Here is a 20,346-nt window from a genome sequence, read left to right on the forward strand (position 1 = left end):
GCCCTTAATTGGGAAAGAAAATGAATTTGGTTCTCTAAATTTAAAAAAAAAGTATTGTAATGAGGGTTTTCTGATGTTAAGGCAAATACAGGGGTTTCTTTTGGGGGAAAAAGGCTGTTGCTTAGCAACCGGGGCCCCACATAGAAAAGCACAAGCAGTTCGTTGGCAGCTGAAAGAAAGTTAACCAGGAGTAAACAGCTCTCACAGAAAACTACTAGAACAGCAGGATAATGCTAATGGACAGAAAGCCACGTTAAAGGACAGAAAATCCCAGAAGCCAGGGAATGGGACAAAATAGAACTCCAGGATGATTGTGAAGTCAAAGGAACAAAGAGCAGGAATCTGGGGAAAAAAAGGGTCTGTTCCGTAAAGTCAAGAGAAGAGAGCGAGGTTGGTTCCAAGTTAAAGAGGGGTCTGCAAGGTGCAGACCTGCAAGAAGCCAGATATTTTGAAGCGATCAAAAGATTGGTGACACCATTATACAGCCTGTGAAATGGCCGGGTACCTGAGAGATTGTGTAGAAGCTTGAATGTTTGAACCAGGCAGAGGAATACCAATAGGAAAGGTTGAAATGCTGTATGTGGATCTTTGTTGAAGGCACCCAAGAGAAAGTGTTGTTTGGGAGATGATTCCAAGGAGTGTTCTTCAAGAGTGGAAATTGGACACCCTCGTGTGAAAGCTAAAGTTCTAGTGAGACCAGATGACTCACAGTCTGACAAGCATCTGGGGGGAATTGATGAGAAATCCACAGAAGTTATGTTGGGTGAATTTGTCACATGGTTTTAGATTGTAAGGTGCCTGGCCACATTTTGCCATTGATTTACATGGATTGTGTGCTTATTGAGAATATTAGCATTGTGGTAGCACAATTGCTTCACAGCTCCAGGGCTCCAGGGTCCCAGGTTCGATTCCGGCTTGGGTCACTGTCTGTGCGGAGTCTGCACATCCTCCCCGTGTGTACGTGGGTTTCTTCCAGGTGCTCCGGTTTCCTCCCACAGTCCAAAGATGTGCAGGTTAGGTGGATTGGCCTTGATAAATTGCCCTTAGTGTTGGGTGGGGTTACTGGGTTATGGGGATAGGGTGGAGGTGTTGACCTTGGGTAGGGTGCTCTTTCCAAGAGCTGGTGCAGACTCGATGGGCCGAATGGCCTCCTTCTGCACTGTAAATTCTATGATAATTCTATGTTAGAGTATGAGATACATTTTTCAACTTGTGCTGTCATTACAAATCTGTATATATCTGTAAAGGTACAGTTGGGGTGAGGGAGTGCATCATAGTTAATCTTTTCTTGTTTCGTAATGTTTTATTACTTTGTTAAAAGTTAAGCAGCAGTCCTGTGACTGTGTTCAGTCGCCTCTGTCCATGTATCGAAACAAAAGACAAAAGTTAGCATCTATCAAGCCAGTTTCCACCTTGGGATCTGACATGACCAGCAGTAACAACAGTTGGGATCATAACAATTCGCAAAGTTATGGGATCTCTGGCTTCTGAATAGAAGCATTGAGACAAAATCAGGGAAGTTACTCCAGATCGCAGATCCAAACCAGACTACAAGCGAGCAAATTTATGGTATAAATGGAACAGACGAGGTGATTGCTTGATTCATTCCGAATTTCAAATTGACAGGTATAGAAGCAGTTGTCACAGTTACTGAATGTAATGTCACTCTATATCCTCAGGTACTGTTCATGGTGAACGGGAGCTGTGTCCTTTAGCTGTGTTTGGCGTAACAAGCTGAGGGAATTTGCATTATCACCTTTGGAATGTGGAAGACGATCCAGCCTCTTTTGTAATGTTGATTTCCAGGGAATGCAACCCACGGAGGAAATAAGGGTAACAATGAAATTGTTAGCAGCTAGCGAATTTTATAAGAATTAGTGAATCTCCCATGGCTTTGTGCAAAGTAAATCAACAGATAGTACAGTATTCACTTCCAACAGAATTGGACGGCAGTGGGGATGAAATGTGCCTGGTGTGCAACAGCTGAGCAAGTGGACGGGAGGAGACCACAATGCGATGCGGTTGTCTCTTAACTGCCCCCTCACTGGAATGGCCCAGAAAGCCACTCAGTTCAAGGGCAATTAGGGATGTGCAACAAATGCCGGCCCAGCCAGCGACGCCCAAGGACGAATAAAAAAAATGTAGATCTCACCCATTGATCATACTGAGGATGTCAACTTAAAGGCGTGACCATCGTTGCACTGCATCGTCAGCAGCCATTTTGTTGCCAAGACGCCTGATAATTGGGAGAACAAAGGTTTGGACAAAGTACCTATACTGCAAAGAAAGCAGCAATGAAGCAAAGCTGCTATGCATGCGAATTGCAGAGTGCTGTCCAGGATGTGAGAGAGGAAGCAGATGCATTCCTTCGCATAATATGAACATGGGTATTATTGGCTCCCCAACTGGCAAAACAATGTGTGATGCTGGTCACGGTATTTGACAGTTTAAAAGAAACTGAGTTACGTTGATTCCAGTTATCTTTCTGTTGGTGCTCGTTGTCACCTGTTGAATGAATTTATCTGCTGAAAGATGAACATCTATTGTTGGAAATATAAAGAAAGGATGTAAAAGATTTTCTGCTTGCCCCATCAGGCGAGCACTATGACTGACTGCCCTTGTGCAAACTTCCCAGTTTTTTATTCCTGCTATATTATACATGGTGACAAGTTGACAATTGGACTTATGGTCACTTTGTTTTGTCTATAGACTTCCAGAGCTTTACATATCAAGGCTATCTTGTTCTACTGTATCTGTATTGGTTTTAATATAGTAAAAAGATGTTTTAAAAACATACATTCATTTTTGTGCCTCATTTACTTCTACTCATTAGCTAACCATGGCCAGGATTCTCTGGCTGTTGGGATTTTTTTGTTCCACCGTCAGTGCACCCCCACCCATGTGTTTCCCGGCGCATGGAGTGTCTTCAGTGGGAAATCCCATTGACAAGTGGCAGGAATAGAGAATGGTGCGCCAGCGAAAAACACGCATCTGAGTGACAGGAGAATCCAGCCCTACATGTCCGACTATTCTCTGAACAATACGACAGGCAGGCAGGCTGCTCCCAAATCTTGTTAATGACTGCCCAAGAGTTGTCCATTATTGCTCAACTATCAATCTTGGCCAGTTATACTATGACCGTAATGAGGACACTCACCAGAAAAGAACTTGCTTGTGTCCGCCCATCTCTGAGCATTGGAGCCTGGAGCACTAAGGAAATGTGCTCTCGGAACATCAACTCTAATCTGTCAATGGGAAAGGACATACCTAGCAGTGGTAATGGTGGTATCTGGGACATTGTCTTTAAGATTATGATTATGAACATGTCAGGCAATTGCTCGACTATTCTGAGGGCAGCCCTCCCAATTTTGACACAAGCCCTGGATGATGGGAGGGAAGACTTTGAAGTACTGACAGAGCTAGATGTGCCATTGTCCTTCCCGGTGCCTAGTGTGATGCCGGGCGGTGTGTCCATTTTCATCACTTTTAAATTTTTCAACAGTTTGATCCAGTTTGATGGCCATTTCAGAGGGGCATTTAAGAGTCAACCACAATGCTGTGAGTTTGCAGTCACAGGTAGGCCAGACCAGTCAAGGCTGGCAGATTTCCTTCCCTCAAGGACGTTGGTGAAGTGGATGGGTTTTTATGACAATCGACAATGGTTTTGTGGTCACCGTGGAGACTAGCTCTTAGTTCCAGATGTATTAATTGACTTCAAATCCCACCAGCTGCCATGATGGTTGGCCCTGTCTCCGGGTTACTGATTCAATGACATCACCACATCGTCATCACCTCCCCCCCCCCCCCCCCCCAAAGGGAATAAGTAGGATATCCATCGAATACTAAAGTAGCATTTACCTTAATGCCCAAGTGAGTGAGAGACGTCCAAGCTAGTTAAGTGAGGCCGATTGTCTGCCTGTTTGCTCCTCAGTATTTATATATTTTTCTGAGGATGAATGGATAATTTTTACATGTTCTCTTAATTTTAATTTGATTGCTCCTATTTTACGTTCCAAATTTAGTTTTGATTACTGTTAATTTCTACTTAAGGACAGCTCATTTTTGATTCTAAAGCTTCCTTCAAAATTCCACGAAAGGGCTGACTCTTATTGACGCCACGGAAGCCCCACTTGTGAATTCTCATGGTGGTTAATATCAATTCATCAGCAGTCTGTGTTTTAAGATTTCAAAATGGATGTAAAAATTTCCAGTTGAGTGTGGTTAGAATTACCAGTATAAACTTATTTTATCAAATCCGACATTGTGTGATCATTCCTGACAGTGCAGCAGAATGTACAGTTTTATGGGTCTGGTCTTTCTTGTCTGGGATTACATAGTGCTGTGAGCTACACAAGTCATTACATGTTCGGATGTGTAGTTATCTGTCCTTTTCAAAAATTAACCCTTTAAAATGATTTATATAAAATATTCTTTTACCCTTAAAACCCTTCATTATAGGGTGGCACAGTGGCGCAGTGGATAGCACTGCTGCCACACGGTGCCAAGGACCCGGGATCGATCTCAGCCCCGGGTCACTGCCCTTCTGTGAAGTTTGCATATTCTCCCTGTGTCTGCTTGGTTCACACCCCCACAACCCAAAGATGTGCAGGACATGCTAAATTGCCCCTGAATTGGAAACAAAACCTTCATTATGGTTGTATTTCTTTATATGGATCCGTTCACAAGGGAAGAACTGGAGCAGGGTAGGTGGGAGAGATTAAATGACAAATATGTCATGGAACAAGAGGCAAAAGGAGTGTAATGGTCATAATAAAGAAACAAACGAATTGTCCAGAGGAAGTGCGAATGGCAGAATAATGTGCAGCTCTGTCCAAGAGCAAAAACATGAAAAACAAGATTCAGGCTAGCACATCATTTTGTTACAAGGATGCACTTCATGTCTGCAGACCTTATTTCATGGTATTAGAGTTATTTATTGTGTTTTTGTATCACTATACATCATTGTAAATTGCCATGTCAACATTTCCCATTCAATGTTATTGCGTTAAATGTCATGTTCTGGTTCCAGATGATGACCACGTGGTGGTGCTGTGCAAACTCCTGAAGACTTTCGCATAATTCTGTCATAATTTGGAATATAATACAATGCTTACATTTATCAATCAATTTATTATATTAATAAGGAAACTTATTGAATTTTGGTGTGGTGTTTGACAGTCACCTTAGCCGGATCGTTTGTCTTATTTGGAGTCCTTGTGCCATGTTTTAATGGTGTGAGAATGCACAAGTGAACAGCCTTCGTTTAAGACCTCACGTTACTGCAGACACATCTGTACCTGTAATTCTTGTCATGCCGCTGTCAGCAAGCTTTGAAGTGCCAAAGTAGTGATTGGACTGCTGGCTGTTTCTCACACTTGAAATTAATCGAGCATGCCCATTTTTCTTGTTAATCGCAATGCTGGATTATTGAGTAATCTTAGTGAAGAAAAGCATGTAGTGCAGACCGGGTGCGATTGAACGGCCATTCTGTGCCCGAAAAGCAACTCGTAGAGTGGCCGATGGAAGTCGGGAGATCCCGCTCCTGGGATATACCTGGCTCACAATACCTCGCGAGATAACTAACAGGATCTCGTGAGATGTTGGGATATAAATGGGCGGGATCACGTTTTGGCAAATCTACGCATTAAAGCGAGACAGCTAGTCCACTTTAGTATGCAGTTTCCCGAGGCATTGGGATCTAGCTCCTTCACCTCGGAGATCTCGGGCGAGCACCGCTCAGTACTGGTCTCCACAAATGGGGACCAGACGGAACGGCACTCATGGGGTCACCCAAGGGATTGGAGACCCCAGGTGCATGCCCTTTGGATCGGATGGTACCCTGCCACTGCTGGAGCCATGGCAGCACTAGCTTGGCACTCTGGCAGTACCAGCCTGGCACTCTCACAGGGCCACTGCCAGGGTGCCAGGCTGGCATTTTTGCGGGTGTTGGGGGACGTGGAGGGGACCCAGGGACCCTCTCAAAGTGAATTGCGGCTTGCGGGAGATTGTGAATCGCTTCGGGGGCTCCAGAGATTGGGATGCCATTTAAAACTGGCGTTCCGATCTCTCACTACACTGAGGTGTTCCAGCGAGCGGAGCTCCTCAGTGTACATAATGGGCCTGTTTGCGGCCCCAGCCGCGTGGGTTGCCGTTTTATAGCATTGTGTTTCTCGGTGCTGCAAGCGCCAAATGCGTTCGCGATGGGACTTTGTTCCCATTTCGTTAAATCGCGCCCATCAGTTTACCTAACGTCCATTTTTTCTTACTTTCAGAAACAACTGAATTGGGAAACAAGAAGGAACTCAAATCGATACCATTTATTTCATATCTCTCAAGTTTATTGGGTGCCCAGATGCTATCAGATGAGCAGCCGATTACTGGTGTGGAGATTGAGTGCGAAGAGAAAGGGCAGTGCCCCTCCATATGCCACCTTTGTCATCGGCAAGGCAAGGATCAGGCTAGTCCAACTCCTGTGCTGCTGGAGATCACCCGGATAGTGCCACTGTACCACTTAATAGAGGGCAACATGACTAAAGAGGTAAGTGCAATAAACTCCATTGACTTCTTCCCACCTATACTGGAATTGAAAATCCAAATGACGAAGGAGTTACACTACAAGATGCTCAACTTGAAAAAAAAGGAGTGTAGATTTATTGAAGAGGAAAGAATAGTTTCCAACTTAAATGTGTACCAGCTATATATGATGAAAGATTTTTACACATCAAGGAACATTGAAAAATTCTGGACTCAATGACATTAACTTGATAAACATGTAGAGTTTATGGTAAGATGTGAGTTGTTATAGTAATGGATACTCTCGTGGTGGAATTCGGATGGTATTGTCAAGACAATACCAAGCAGCAACCCATACATCTGTTTTAAAAAGAAAGACGGTTTTGATGTGTTATTTACTCTGGGATAACACAGGCTGCAATTGGATGCAGCTTTGACCAAAAGATACTCCAGACCTTGAAGTTAGTTCAATCTGATTTATTGAACCAGTAGCACAGTTAACTCAGTTCTCTATGAGTTCGACTCTCTGCTAACCTAAGTGTGGTTACTCTGTCTGACTGAACCAGACTAGCTCTTAGCCACATGCTGGAGGTGTGATACTGTACATACACCCTGACTCACTCTGTAGATGTTCATCAGTGGAAAGAGGCGGAGTGTGAGTGCCTCATGCGTTTTATAGTGAGATAGCACCCCTGAATGTCCTGCCTGCTCATTGGTCATGTTGTCTGTATATCATTATCTGCATGTTTGCATATCATGACAGGTTTTGCATTTATCAAGGAAAGGATTATGAAGAGGCTTTATGCACTTTTGTCAGCCACTGTCAGAATCAAAGACTTTTAGGTTAGGTAAAGCATGAGTTTGAAAATGTTCCTGCTCTCCCAAGCAGTGTGCGGCATTCCGGACTGTTTGAGGGAATTACTTCAAAGTCACCTTTAACACATCAGCCACCTTAGTGGTTTCTCTGTTTAAAGCTGCCAAGATTCATGTTATGGGAAGTTTTTGCAATGGTTCATCATTCCAGGTCAGTGCTGAGTTGTGACAGTCCTAATGCTTTTCACCTACTGCCTCAGCTATCAGAGGGAGAAGGAAAATGTATTAAATCAGAGCAGGCTGGCTTTGTGACCAAGGTCCAGATTTCAAAGGGTAATTAGTCAGGGCAGTCCATCAGTACCATATTATTAATGGTTAGTTAGTATTTATTAACCATAAAGAACAAACAAAAGCCTTTCTTGAGTAACTGAAACTTAATTGGCATTGTTTATTGTCAAGCAATCGGTGAAATAGTTGTGAAACGTTTTTCAGGAGTAAGAATGAATCTTTAAATAAAACTGCTTTTTTTCAATTGTATAAAGGAAACATTGACAGACCTCTGGAGATCTCTTTTAATTAATCTGCAACTAAATAACCTAAAGACCTGTTGGACGGAATCTTCCTCTGAGCGCAGGAAAAACCGATCTGTGTCTTCCTGCAGCTCGCAAACTGCTCAGCCGACCCATGTGTGACTTCACACGGTATTTATCTCGTTTCAAAGCAGGGTCAAGTTCGCAGTGCAGTTTGCAAGCCACAAACCAGTGCAAGAGGAGTGTGGCTGCAGAGGCAGGCCGATTAGAAGACCCACCTCGGTCCTCCAATCCAGTATCCCGGCTCCCTGCAATGGATAAGTGCCCTCAAAATCTCACCCCTCACCACCACCTCCACCCGCTCCTCTGCCTGCTCATGTTCCCTCAGATCATTCATGCAACCTCTATGCCCCATGTTTCTTCCATAACCATTCACCCATCATGCACTATATACAATTCTCAGATTTCATGCAGTATCAATTGAAAATTTGTTACGATGCCAGTTGATATTGCTCATATTCCAGAGGGAAAACTGGCTTGATAGATCCTAATTTTTTTTAAACATGGAGGAAAGTTGCGAAATAAATTCACAGGAGTCTGCTGATGAACTTTCAACACTAGGAAAACATTTATTAAACAAGAAAAATTAACTGTAATATACCATATAAAAAAGTTGGAAAGTTATTAATGTGAACAAAAGAAAATGATTGAAATCTTCACTATTCATTCACCCCAGATATATCTTTACAGATAAATACAAAATAGGAAAAAAAAATATTTACGATAACTATCTTGTACCCTTATATTCAGGGCAAGTATGCAATGCATGTGGCAAGCTGTGTTTAAACACATCACACTCAAAAAGTAAATGACAGGTGTGACCAAAGCAGATTCTGTGGATTTCTCAACAACCCATCCTGTTGATTGTCACACCATGAACCAAACAGTTTCACTGAAACTCTGTGTTTCTGACAAGGGTTTCCAATTTCCATCTTTGAAGAGCTTGCCTTGGAATTTTCCCACTTGGATGGCTTCAACAAGAATCTACCTCCAGGGTTTCAACTTCACCTTCCAAGATTCCTTTCACCTGGATTTCTGCATACATACAAGCTTCACCTTCACCTTCCAAGCACGCTTTCAGATCTTTGGACTTACCAAGCAGAAGACCACTGCTCAAAAAGTGTACCTTTGCCCTTACAGCCAGCAGCACGTGGTCAACAAACTTCAGCTGCCCTCTCGGATCTTCTGGGCTTCTTTCAAGCCCATTTTCTTTCAAGTCTGCTTCGCGCAGATCTCTCATTATCTTGGCGCACTTTTTTCTCTGCTCCCCTCATTCACCTTGACTCAATGGGGTATATTTCTGATCCCTTTCTTCTGGGATCTCTTTCTATCCCACTCCCTGGTCTGTGACTTTCTCCCTGTCCCCCTTCCTGTGTCCTGCTCTTGTGGATTCATTCCTTTTAAAAGCTGAACTCTGGTTCAGGTCACTTGACCTGCAGTTTTGTGCCAATTCACTCCTTTGCTTTTTTTTCCTGATTCTCGGCCTGGAGATTGGAAAAACTCTAACTGTATGTGTGACCCATTTCCTGCTGACACATGCGGAGAAGGCCTGAAGTTAATATAAAAACACAAACTGCGTTTGTCCAGCAATTCCCAGGCGGGGCATTCGTATAAGTCCCAAGGCGCACTGGGAACTGGAGTACCGAGCCTCTGAATCCCCAAATTCAACTGAAGGTAAGTTTTTTTTGAGTTTCATCATACATTTCTTGGGGGAAAAAAGAATGAGTGCGTTTCACGCAAAAAATGACTTGTGTCAATTTGGGCAAGTTTGGCAGGGTGTTTCCTGTTGGTTTTTTGGGTGAGATCCAGACCTGTCATCAACCATTTTTGGGGGGGCTTGAACGTTTCTCACTGGTTGATCCCACACTTAGGATTTTTTTCTGCAGTGGGGATCGAAATTCGCCGGCCAAGCATTCTCCTCAGAGGCCGGGGCGCCATTTTGAAAATGATCCCCGGTCACAAAGTGCGTTTGAGGGTCCCCCAACTCCCCCCGCCCACTGATAATGCGACCCGCTGCAGACATGGGCAATACCCCCAACCATCGGCAGGTGAGGGGCAACTTCCCCTCATCAATAAATTTAGCCTGAGACCTCTACCACCCAGGCATGAGGGTGGCCCTGCCCCGCACCCATCCATCCTTGTGGGCATTGGGGTATCGCCTCTCCTCAAGTTAGAATAACCCCCATGGGGTCAGCGAGAGCCCCCCAACCTTCGGAGACACCCTTTCAGTGCCCCCCTTTCAGGCCCCTTCCACTTTCAGGACCTCCCCCCTCAACCCCTACTTTCATGACGCCCTTTATAACCCACTTTCTCACCCCCAGCCTGTAGACCCCCTTCCTTATCCCTACTTTTGTGTGTATGCCCCCCCCCAGGCCGCACCTCTTGGTACTGCCAACCTGGCACCATGGCAATGCCAGGGTGTCCAGGTGTCAGGCCTTGGAGCCCCCAAGGTGATCATCACGCCTGGTCTCCGATTGTGGAAACCAATATTAATCGGCACCTGGGTCGGGACTTGCCGGTGCGGCCCGTGACTTCACGGAGCCAGGGAAATGTAGCGTCAAACTGGGTGCGTACATTTAGATGAGCAAAATGGATCCTTTGAATACGATTATCTGGACAATGTCCAGTGAGGGCAGGATCCAGATTGCGTCAGGCGCTGCGGGTCGGGTGACCAGCGTAAAACCCATTTTTGGCCCCTACCATGATGCTCCAGGCACTGGCCTCAAAGTGGTGGGAAAATCTCACCTTTAAAATATTTGTAATCCTATTATCTTGTGTGAACAAACCAGAAGCCACATCAAAGGCACACTCTATTATTGCAATGTCTTAAAACTGTCATTCATTCTCAGGTGAATGGAACAACTATTGTGCCTCTTTATAATTAGTCAAATATATTTTCTAAGCTTGTTGAGCTTGCTCTGGTATTGATACATATGATTGTATAATCTACCTTAGCAAGGGACTTCTTGTATATTGTTGTTCCTGCACGAACAGCAATAACAGCCTGCATTTAGATAACATACTTAATTCCGTAAAACACCCTTCAGAGGAGCATAACCAAACAAATATTGACCAGACCCAAGGAAGAAGATATTAGGATGAGTAGAGGTATGTGCAAAGGAGTGGCTTATTGAGGTAGTGTGAAGCACAGATGGAATTCCACAGGCACATCGCGGCAGATAAAGGCATGGCTGTCAATGGCTGTTGTGAAATTAATCTTGACACAGCCTAATTGTGTTTTAGTTGTGTAATTTGTGGATAATTTTGACACTGAGTATATTGGGCGGGATTCTCCGCAAACCGGCAGGGCTAGGCCGGCACCGGAGTGGTTTGCGCCGTGCCGCCGGCACGGAAGGGGCTTGGCGCCACGCCAACCGGCGGCAAAGGGACTACGCCGGCCGGCGTGAGTTGGTGCATGCGCGGGTGCGCCAACGTGTGCTGGCGTTAGCCCAGCGCATGCGCAGGGGGGTTCTTCGCCGCGTCGGCCATCACAGACTGTTACAGCGGCCAATGCAGAGGAATAGAGTGCCCCCACAGCACAGGCCCGCCCACGGATCGGTGCCCCGATCGCGGGCCAGGCCACCAGGGGGCACCCCCCGGGGCCAGATCCCCCGCACCCCTCCGAGGTCCTCGGTAGCCGCCCTCAAAGCCAGGTCCCGCCGGGAAGTACCTGTTGTAATTTAGGCCGGCGGGACCGGCCGAAAACGGGTGGCCGCTCGGCCCATCGCGGGCCGGAGAATCGGCGGCGGGGGGGGGGTGACGCTGGCAGCATTCACCGACCGGCGCAGCGAGATTCCCGCCCCCGTCAAATCCCCGGCGCCGGAGAATTCGGCAGCCAGCGGGGGCAGGATTCGCGCCACCCCCAAGCCCCCCAAGCGATTCTCCGACCCGGCAGGGGTCGGAGAATCCTGCCCATTATTCACCAATTATTTTCTCAAGTTTAGCAGCATTACAAATTATATTGATGAATAATTCAACCACGGTCTGGAAAATAAGTCTGAAGTTTGTACTTTATTGACCATTAACTCTGCCAACATTTTGGCTGGAATAATTTGACACATTCCTAGAGACTTCTCTTCTCATTGTTAGTATTGGGAACTCCCCGATTGGTTTCACTTTCACATCATGGGGCGATCTGACCATGTCCGACAGTGCGGCCTAAGAAGCGACTTGGACTTTTGCATACTCACTTTTAATCACGTTTACCACCAAACTAGCCAATTGTAGAGGTTGAAAATCCCTTATCCAAAATTCTTGGGGCCAAGTGTGTATTGGATTTTGGAATTTTTCCCATTCCGGAATATCCTGCACATGTGCAGCGCGCGCTGGGAACTGCATATGTGCAGCATGCGTTGGGAACTGCGCATGTGTGGAATGTTGGGAACTGCGCATGTGAGACATGCATTTGGAATGGCATATCATCTGGGAGCCTTGTGGGATTTCCCGCTCGTTATGTCATGTAGGTGCTCGAAAAAGGTGCGGATTTCGGAATCTGTTGATTTTGGGAATTTCGAACAAGGGACATTCAACCTTTTATTGATCGAACAATTACTTCAAATATTCCAAATGCTCCTTCCACGTTTAACCAGATCATCCATATACACTGCACAATTCTTTAGTCCAGAAATTACCTTGTTGGTTAGTCTTTGGAATTTTGCTCACACATTCTTCACTCCAAACGGCATAACTAAAACTGGTACAGACAATTTGGTGTTACAAAAACCCAAACTTCCTTCACCCTTTCTGATAAAGGTACTTGCTAGCATCCTTTAAGTAAGTCAGTTTTGGGAATGAAGTTTGCTTGTCCCACCTTTTCGATACAGTCTTCCAAATGAGGAATAGGACACAAATCTAACTTTCCAATAGTCCACACACAATTGTTGCATTCCATCTGGTTTGGCACCATCACAATAGGTGAGCTCCAATCACTGCAACTCACTTCAATGATATAATTCTTAAGCATGCTTTCTATCTCCTTTTGAAACTGTGCCAACTTGATTGGCTTCAATCTATATGGATGTTGCTTAATTGGAATAGAATTTCCTACATCTACATTATGTATAATCAATCAATTTTGTACTTCCTAGCTATTCCCACTTATAGCTCTATGTGGCTGTAATAACTCTTTCAAATCACTCTGATTTTCCTCTGGAGTATAACTCAGTAATTTATTCAAATATTTTATTATTTCCTCATGGTCCAATCTAATTTGACGAATGTCAAATTCAGAATCATCTGGATCTCTTCTCCCTGAATATTATGACACCCTGGGCTCAAACAAATAAAGAACAAAGAACAATACAGCACAGGAGCAGGCCCTTCGGCCCTCCAGGCCTGTACCGGTCATGATATCAACCTTTGCCAAAACCCTCAGCATTTTCTTGTGCCCTATCCCACTATACCCATCCTATCTATGTGTTTGTTAAGAAGACTTTTGAACGCCTTTAATGTATCTGCGCCATAAACTCCCCTGGCAACGCGTTCCAGGCACTCACCACCCTCTGCGTAAAAAAGCTGCCTCTCACATCTCCTCTAAACTTTGCCACATGGACCTTAAACCTATGCCCCCTGGTGACTGACGCCTCCACTCTAGGAAAGAGTGCCTGCCCAACAATTCCAGCCTCACAGGCGTCAGAGTCCCAACATAAGTGAATTAACCATAATTCATGGGGGAGAAGTCTCCGACTCCCCCGCCGGGTCGGAGAATTGACGGGGGGCGGTGTAAATCCCGCTCCAACACCGGCTGCAGTATTCTCCGGCACCGGTTTTTGGGCAGCGCCGGGGATCATGCTGTGCCGGTCAGGGGCCGCTCGCAATTCTCCGGGCCCCGAAAGGCCGAGCGGCAACGTGTTTTCGGCCAGTCCCGCCGGTGTGAAATAGACATGGTCCATCCCGACAGGACCTGGCTTGCAGGGCGGCTTGCGGAGTCCTCGGGAGGGTGCTGGGGGATCCGGCCCCGTGGGGGGCCTCCACGGTGGCCTGGCCTGCAATCGGGGCCCACCAATCTGCGTGCAGGCCTGTGCCGTGGGGGCACTCTTTCCCTCCGTGACGGCCTCTGTCAGGCCCCGCCATGGCCGGCGCAGAGAAGAAACCCCCTGCGCATGCGCAGGAAATACGCCGGCGGTTCTGCGCACTGGCCCGCAGATGCCCTTCAGTGCCGGTTGGCGCGGCTCCAAACCCTCCGGCGCCGGCCTAGCTCCCGGAAGTGCGGAGGATTCCGCAACTTCCAGGCGGCCCGACGCCGTAGTGGTTTGCGCCGCTCTTGCTGCTGGTACGGGCCGCTCCATATGTTCTCCTGTGATCTTTGGCCCTCGACTGCTCCATTGGCTGATGGACACGATTTGTAAGTGAACCATTTATAACAAGAAATGAGATAAACATGTAATGTAAATAATAGAACTCGGGACTACTAATCTAACTATTCCACAAACACCGTTCCACCCACCACCGAGACTCACAAAAGACAGACACACTGTGGATGGGTAGGAAAGGTTTAAAAATGGGGGTGAGATATCCATATCTTCGCTGCTGAGATTGTGGTGCTTGTCGGCGATGGTCTTCTCTGGAAACAAAATGTTGAAATCATCGGTTGGTTTGGATCTTTCAGAACCTGCCGTCAATTAGACGTCGCGGGCAGCATGAATTCCTCTGGAGAGTCACCTTTACTTCCACAGGCCTCCACCAGATTGACTCTCAGTCTCACTGAGAAAGTACTAGAGTTCTCCACCTGAGAGTTTACAGCAAGTTCATCGTCCACTCTGCCTTTCAGTTGCTTGTGTGGTCTTTGCTGCCGTATGGAGAGAGAGAAAAGGGCCTGACCTTGGTGTTCTCAGGAGATACATATCAGCTTGGGATTTTCCCAATCTTTCTCACAGAGGTTTAAACTTGCAAAGGCCTGGCTGGAGAGAATACTTGCAGCATTTAAATCAAGAGTTGAACCTTCACAGGCCTGGTCGAAGAGGGCGTATAAAATGCCAGCCTCAGCTGAGAGAACCTATTGTCCCTAAGGTGTAAGCAGTACTGGATTAAAATGGAGCCAACACTTCTCCCCAGAAACCTCTGGGGCATTCCACTAATCACAATCAAAACTAAAGTATGTTCCGGAATCCCAGAAGAGTCGATTGGATGCTAGCCAAATCCATCAAAATGACTGAATGGAGGGGAATACCCTTGTGTCAGTTCAAATAGCAGCTTGCGAGGGGGCGGGGAAGGGGGGGGGGTCAAAATGTTGTAGTTTAAAAGCAGTCTAGTGCAAAAACATCCAGCAAGACAGGAATTAAATGGGGCACAATGATCAGACACAGATTTAAAAGAGGGAACCAAAACTACTAACACATCCTCCCACTCTCCTTCCCTATCAAAATACCTTTTGAGCATAGTAACATGATACACTCAGTGAGTTTTCCTTCTATCTTCTGTTCTTATGAAATAATTCACCTCACTCAGTTTCCTTTCAATGTGATAACGCCCAGTAAATCTTGTTTTTAATGGTTCATTTACCATTGGTAACAATACTGATACATTCCGCCCACCAACTAAACTATGGTTTTTTGATTTTTTTTATCTGCCTCTTTTTTCCATTACGTACTGTGACAACTTTAAATGTCACCAGTCACCAATCCTATTTAATTTCTTTCTAAAGTTTGACACATAGTCCAACAATGTAATCTCAGAATGCTGACTCACCAATTTTCTCCTCAATAGGAGAATTAGGTTGTCCTCTTATCTGATTATCAAAACTCAATCCGAATAGACTGAATTTGGTTGATTCATTGGGTGCATCCCTAATTGCAAATATAATAAATGGAATTCCTTTATCCCAATCGTCTGGATAATCTTGACTCTAGGCCTTCAACATGGTCTTTAAGAACAAAGAACAAAGAAATGTACAGCACAGGAACAGGCCCTTCGGCCCTCCAAGCCCGTGCCGACCATACTGCCCGACTAAACTACAATCTTCTACACTTCCTGGGTCCGTATCCTTCTATTCCCATCCTATTCATATATTTGTCAAGATGCCCCTTAAATGTCCCTATCGTCCCTGCTTCCACTACCTCCTCCGGTAGTGAGTTCCAGGCACCCACTACCCTCTGCGTAAAAAACTTGCCTCGTACATCTACTCTAAACCTTGCCCCTCTCACCTTAAACCTATGCCCCCTAGTAATTGACCCCTCTACCCTGGGGAAAAGCCTCTGACTATCCACTCTGTCTATGCCCCTCATAATTTTGTATACCTCTATCAGGTCGCCCCTCAACCTCCTTCGTTCCAGTGAGAACAAACCGAGTTTATTCAATCGCTCCTCATAGCTTATGCCCTCCATACCAGGCAACATTCTGGTAAATCTCTTCTGCACCCTCTCTAAAGCCTCCACATCCTTCTGGTAGTGTGGCGACCAGAATTGAACACTATACTCCAAGTGTGGCCTAACTAAGGTTCTATACAGCTGCAACATGACTTGCCAATTCTTATACTCAATGCCCCGGCCAATGAAGGCAAGCATGCCGTATGCCTTCTTGACTACCTTCTCCACCTGTGTTGCCCCTTTCAATGACCTGTGGACCTGTACTCCTAGATCTCTTTGACTTTCAATACTCTTGAGGGTTCTACCATTCACTGTATATTCCCTACCTGCATTAGCCCTTCCAAAATGCATTACCTCACATTTGTCCGGATTAAACTCCATCTGCCATCTCTCCGCCCAAGTCTCCAGACAATCTAAATCCTGCTGTATCCTCAGACAGTCCTCATCGCTATCCGCAATTCCACCAATCTTTGTGTCGTCTGCAAACTTACTAATCAGACCAGTTACATTTTCCTCCAAATCATTTATATATACTACAAAGAGCAAAGGTCCCAGCACTGATCCCTGTGGAACACCACTGGTCACAGCCCTCCAATTAGAAAAGCATCCCTCCATTGCTACCCTCTGCCTTCTATGGCCTAGCCAGTTCTGTATCCACCTTGCCAGTTCACCCCTGATCCCGTGTGACTTCACCTTTTGTACTAGTCTACCATGAGGGACCTTGTCAAAGGCCTTACTGAAGTCCATATAGACAACATCTACTGCCCTACCTGCATCAATCATCTTAGTGACCTCCTCGAAAAACTCTATCAAGTTAGTGAGACACGACCTCCCCTTCACAAAACCGTGCTGCCTCTCACTAATACGTCCATTTGCTTCCAAATGGGAGTAGATCCTGTCTCGAAGAATTCTCTCCAGTAATTTCCCTACCACTGAAGTAAGGCTCACCGGCCTGTAGTTCCCGGGATCATCCTTGCTACCCTTCTTAAACAGAGGAACAACATTGGCTATTCTCCAGTCCTCCGGGACATCCCCTGAAGACAGCGAGGATCCAAAGATTTCTGTCAAGGCCTCAGCAATTTCCTCTCCAGCCTCCTTCAGTATTCTGCGGTAGATCCCATCAGGCCCTGGGGACTTATCTACCTTAATATTTTTTAAGACACCCAACACCTCGTCTTTTTGGATCACAATGTGACCCAGGCTATCTACACCCCCTTCTCCAGACTCAACATCTACCAATTCCTTCTCTTTGGTGAATACTGATGCAAAGTATTCATTTAGTACCTCGCCCATTTCCTCTGGCTCCACACATAGATTCCCTTGCCTATCCTTCAGTGGGCCAACCCTTTCCCTGGCTACCCTCTTGCTTTTTATGTACGTGTAAAAAGCCTTGGGATTTTCCTTAACCCTATTTGCCAATTACTTTTCATGACCCCTTCTAGCCCTCCTGACTCCTTGCTTAAGTTCCTTCCTACTTTCCTTATATGCCACACAGGCTTCGTCTGTTCCCAGCCTTTTAGCCCTGACAAATGCCTCCTTTTTCTTTTTGTCGAGGCCTACAATATCACTCGTCATCCAAGGTTCCCGAAAATTGCCGTATTTATCTTTCTTCCTCACAGGAACATGCCTGTCCTGTATTCCTTTCAACTGACACTTGAAAGCCTCCCACATGTCAGATGTTGATTTGCCCTCAAACATCCGCCCCCAATCTATGTTCTTCAGTTCCCGCCTAATATTGTTATAATTAGCCTTCCCCCAATTTAGCACATTCATCCTCGGACCACTCTTATCCTTGTCCACCAGTACTTTAAAACTTATTGAATTGTGGTCACTGTTACCGAAATGCTCCCCTACTGAAACATCAACCACCTGGCCGGGCTCATTCCCCAATACCAGGTCCAGTACCGCCCCTTCCCTAGTTGGACTGTTTACATATTGTTTTAAGAAGCCCTCCTGGATGCTCCTTACAAACTCCGCCCCGTCTAAGCCCCTGGCACTAAGTGAGTCCCAGTCAATATTGGGGAAGTTGAAGTCTCCCATCACCACAACCCTGTTGTTTTTACTCTTTTCCAAAATCTGTCTACCTATCTGCTCCTCTATCTCCCGCTGGCTGTTGGGAGGCCTGTAGTATACCCCCAACATTGTGACTGCACCCTTCTTATTCCTGATCTCTACCCATATAGCCTCACTGCCCTCTGAGGTGTCCTCTCGCAGTATAGCTGTGATATTCTCCCGAACAAGTAGCGCAACTCCGCCTCCCCTTTTACATCCCCCTCTATCCCGCCTGAAACATCTAAATCCTGGAACGTTTAGCTGCCAATCCTGCCCTTCCCTCAACCAGGTCTCTGTAATGGCAACAACATCATCGTTCCAAGTAGTAATCCAAGCTCTAAGTTCATCTGCCTTACCCTCTGTAATGCTCCTTGCATTAAAACATATGCACTTCAGGCCACCAGACCCGCTGTGTTCAGCAACTTCTCCCCGTCTGCTCTGCCTCAGAGCCACACTGTCCCTATTCCCTAGTTCTCCCTCAATGCTCTCACCTCCTGACCTATTGCTCCCGTGCCCACCCCCTGCCATACTAGTTTAAACCCTCCCGTGTGACACTAGCAAACCTCGCGGCCAGGATATTTATGCCTCTCCGGTTTAGATGCAACCCGTCCATCTTATACAGGTCACACCTGCCCCGGAAGAGGCATGAAGGTTTGGTGCCACCTTTCTAATGCTCTCTGTGATTCAGGATGAAACGCAGTTGACTTAAACCTCCATCTCAATTCACCATGATCTCGCTCCCTCCTGTGGATCTGCTGTTCAGCAATTCTTCCTACATCTCCGTCATCATTTTAACTTCCTTGCCCACATTCACAGTGTGGTAAACCACTGTAGTATATAATATGTGTATTGTGGTAAATGGCTACTGTATTGCATGTAATGTGGTAAACCACTGCATGATGGCTCCGCCTCCCCTCGGGCCCGATATAAAGGTGGCTGGTCTCCGCCTCTGACCCAGTTCGGGATCAGAGGCCAGGACGCTTTCTCTTTAGTTTACTAAAGCCTCAATTACGTTCACTACTCGTTTTGTGTTCATTGATGGCACATCAATTTAATAAACTAAACTTCTAAGATGAATTCATCGCTCAAGCCTGATCACCTGGAGCTGGACCCACAGGCAGCCGATACCACTGCAACATTCGAGCACTGGCTAAGCTGCTTTGAAGCGTACCTCGGATCCTCCACCGAAGACTTCACCGACCTCCATAAGAAGCAGATCCTCAACGCATGGGTCAGCCCGCAAGTTTGCCTTCTCATCAGGGACGCCCCCTCGTATACGGAGACGATAATGCTGCTGAAGGGACAATATGTAAATTCTGTAAACGAGGTGTATGCTAGGCATCTTCTTGCCACGAAACAACAACGCCCTGGGGAATCACTAGCAGAATTCCTGCGTGCCTTGCGGGTACTCGGCCGGAACTGTGATTCCCAGGCGGTATCGACTACCCAACACGCAGAGCTGTTGATGAGGGACGCCTATGTCGCAGGCATGAAATCGAACTACATCCACCAGCGATTGCTAGAAGGGGGTACTCTAGGCCTCCCAGAGACAGTGCAGCTCTCAAACTCGCTGGAGGTGGCCTTCCAGAAAATGGAGGCCTACACCTCCGACCACGCGGCACCCTCGTGGACCTCGTGGGCGCCGCAATCATCCGACTCGAGTGCGGCGCAGGCCTGTGCCGCACAGCAGCCTACCAACGCCGGAAGCCTGAAGTGCTACTTTTGCGGCCAGGGTAAGCATCCCAGACAACGCTGCCCTGCACGGAACGCGACTTGCAATGGGTGTGGGAGGAAGGGCCACTTTGCGAAAGCCTGCCAGGCCCGATCTCTCCCTAAAACTCCTAGGCCCAGCAGCGCTGCCTACTGCCTGTCGGGGCCGCCCCCAGCTGCCACACCACCTGCCATGTGCGACCCGTGGGCGCCGCCATCTTCGCTGCCATCTTCGATTTTGCCCGCCACGCACGACCCATGGGTGCCGCCATCTTGGGACCACTCCACAGCCTCTCGGGAGCCCTGCTCACCCGGTCGTATGCTGGCCGCCGCCACCTCCGACCGGCCTACCCATCACCTTCCGA

General features: G+C 46.6%; 1 protein-coding gene across 4 annotated transcripts in view; it reads left to right on the forward strand.

The window, feature by feature from the left end:
• LOC140399093 (astrotactin-2-like) overlaps positions 1 to 20,346 on the forward strand; it is a 2,178,011-nt gene that overhangs the window by 1,446,923 nt on the left and 710,742 nt on the right. For all 4 annotated transcript variants that reach the window (XM_072488234.1, XM_072488235.1, XM_072488236.1 and 1 more), the window contains one exon: positions 6,273 to 6,538. In XM_072488234.1, coding sequence (XP_072344335.1) covers positions 6,273 to 6,538 — 266 coding nt within the window. The remainder of the gene's footprint in view (positions 1 to 6,272; positions 6,539 to 20,346) is intronic.

Source organism: Scyliorhinus torazame, chromosome 22, assembly GCF_047496885.1.
Source record: "Scyliorhinus torazame isolate Kashiwa2021f chromosome 22, sScyTor2.1, whole genome shotgun sequence".
Taxonomy (NCBI): Eukaryota; Metazoa; Chordata; class Chondrichthyes; order Carcharhiniformes; family Scyliorhinidae; genus Scyliorhinus; species Scyliorhinus torazame.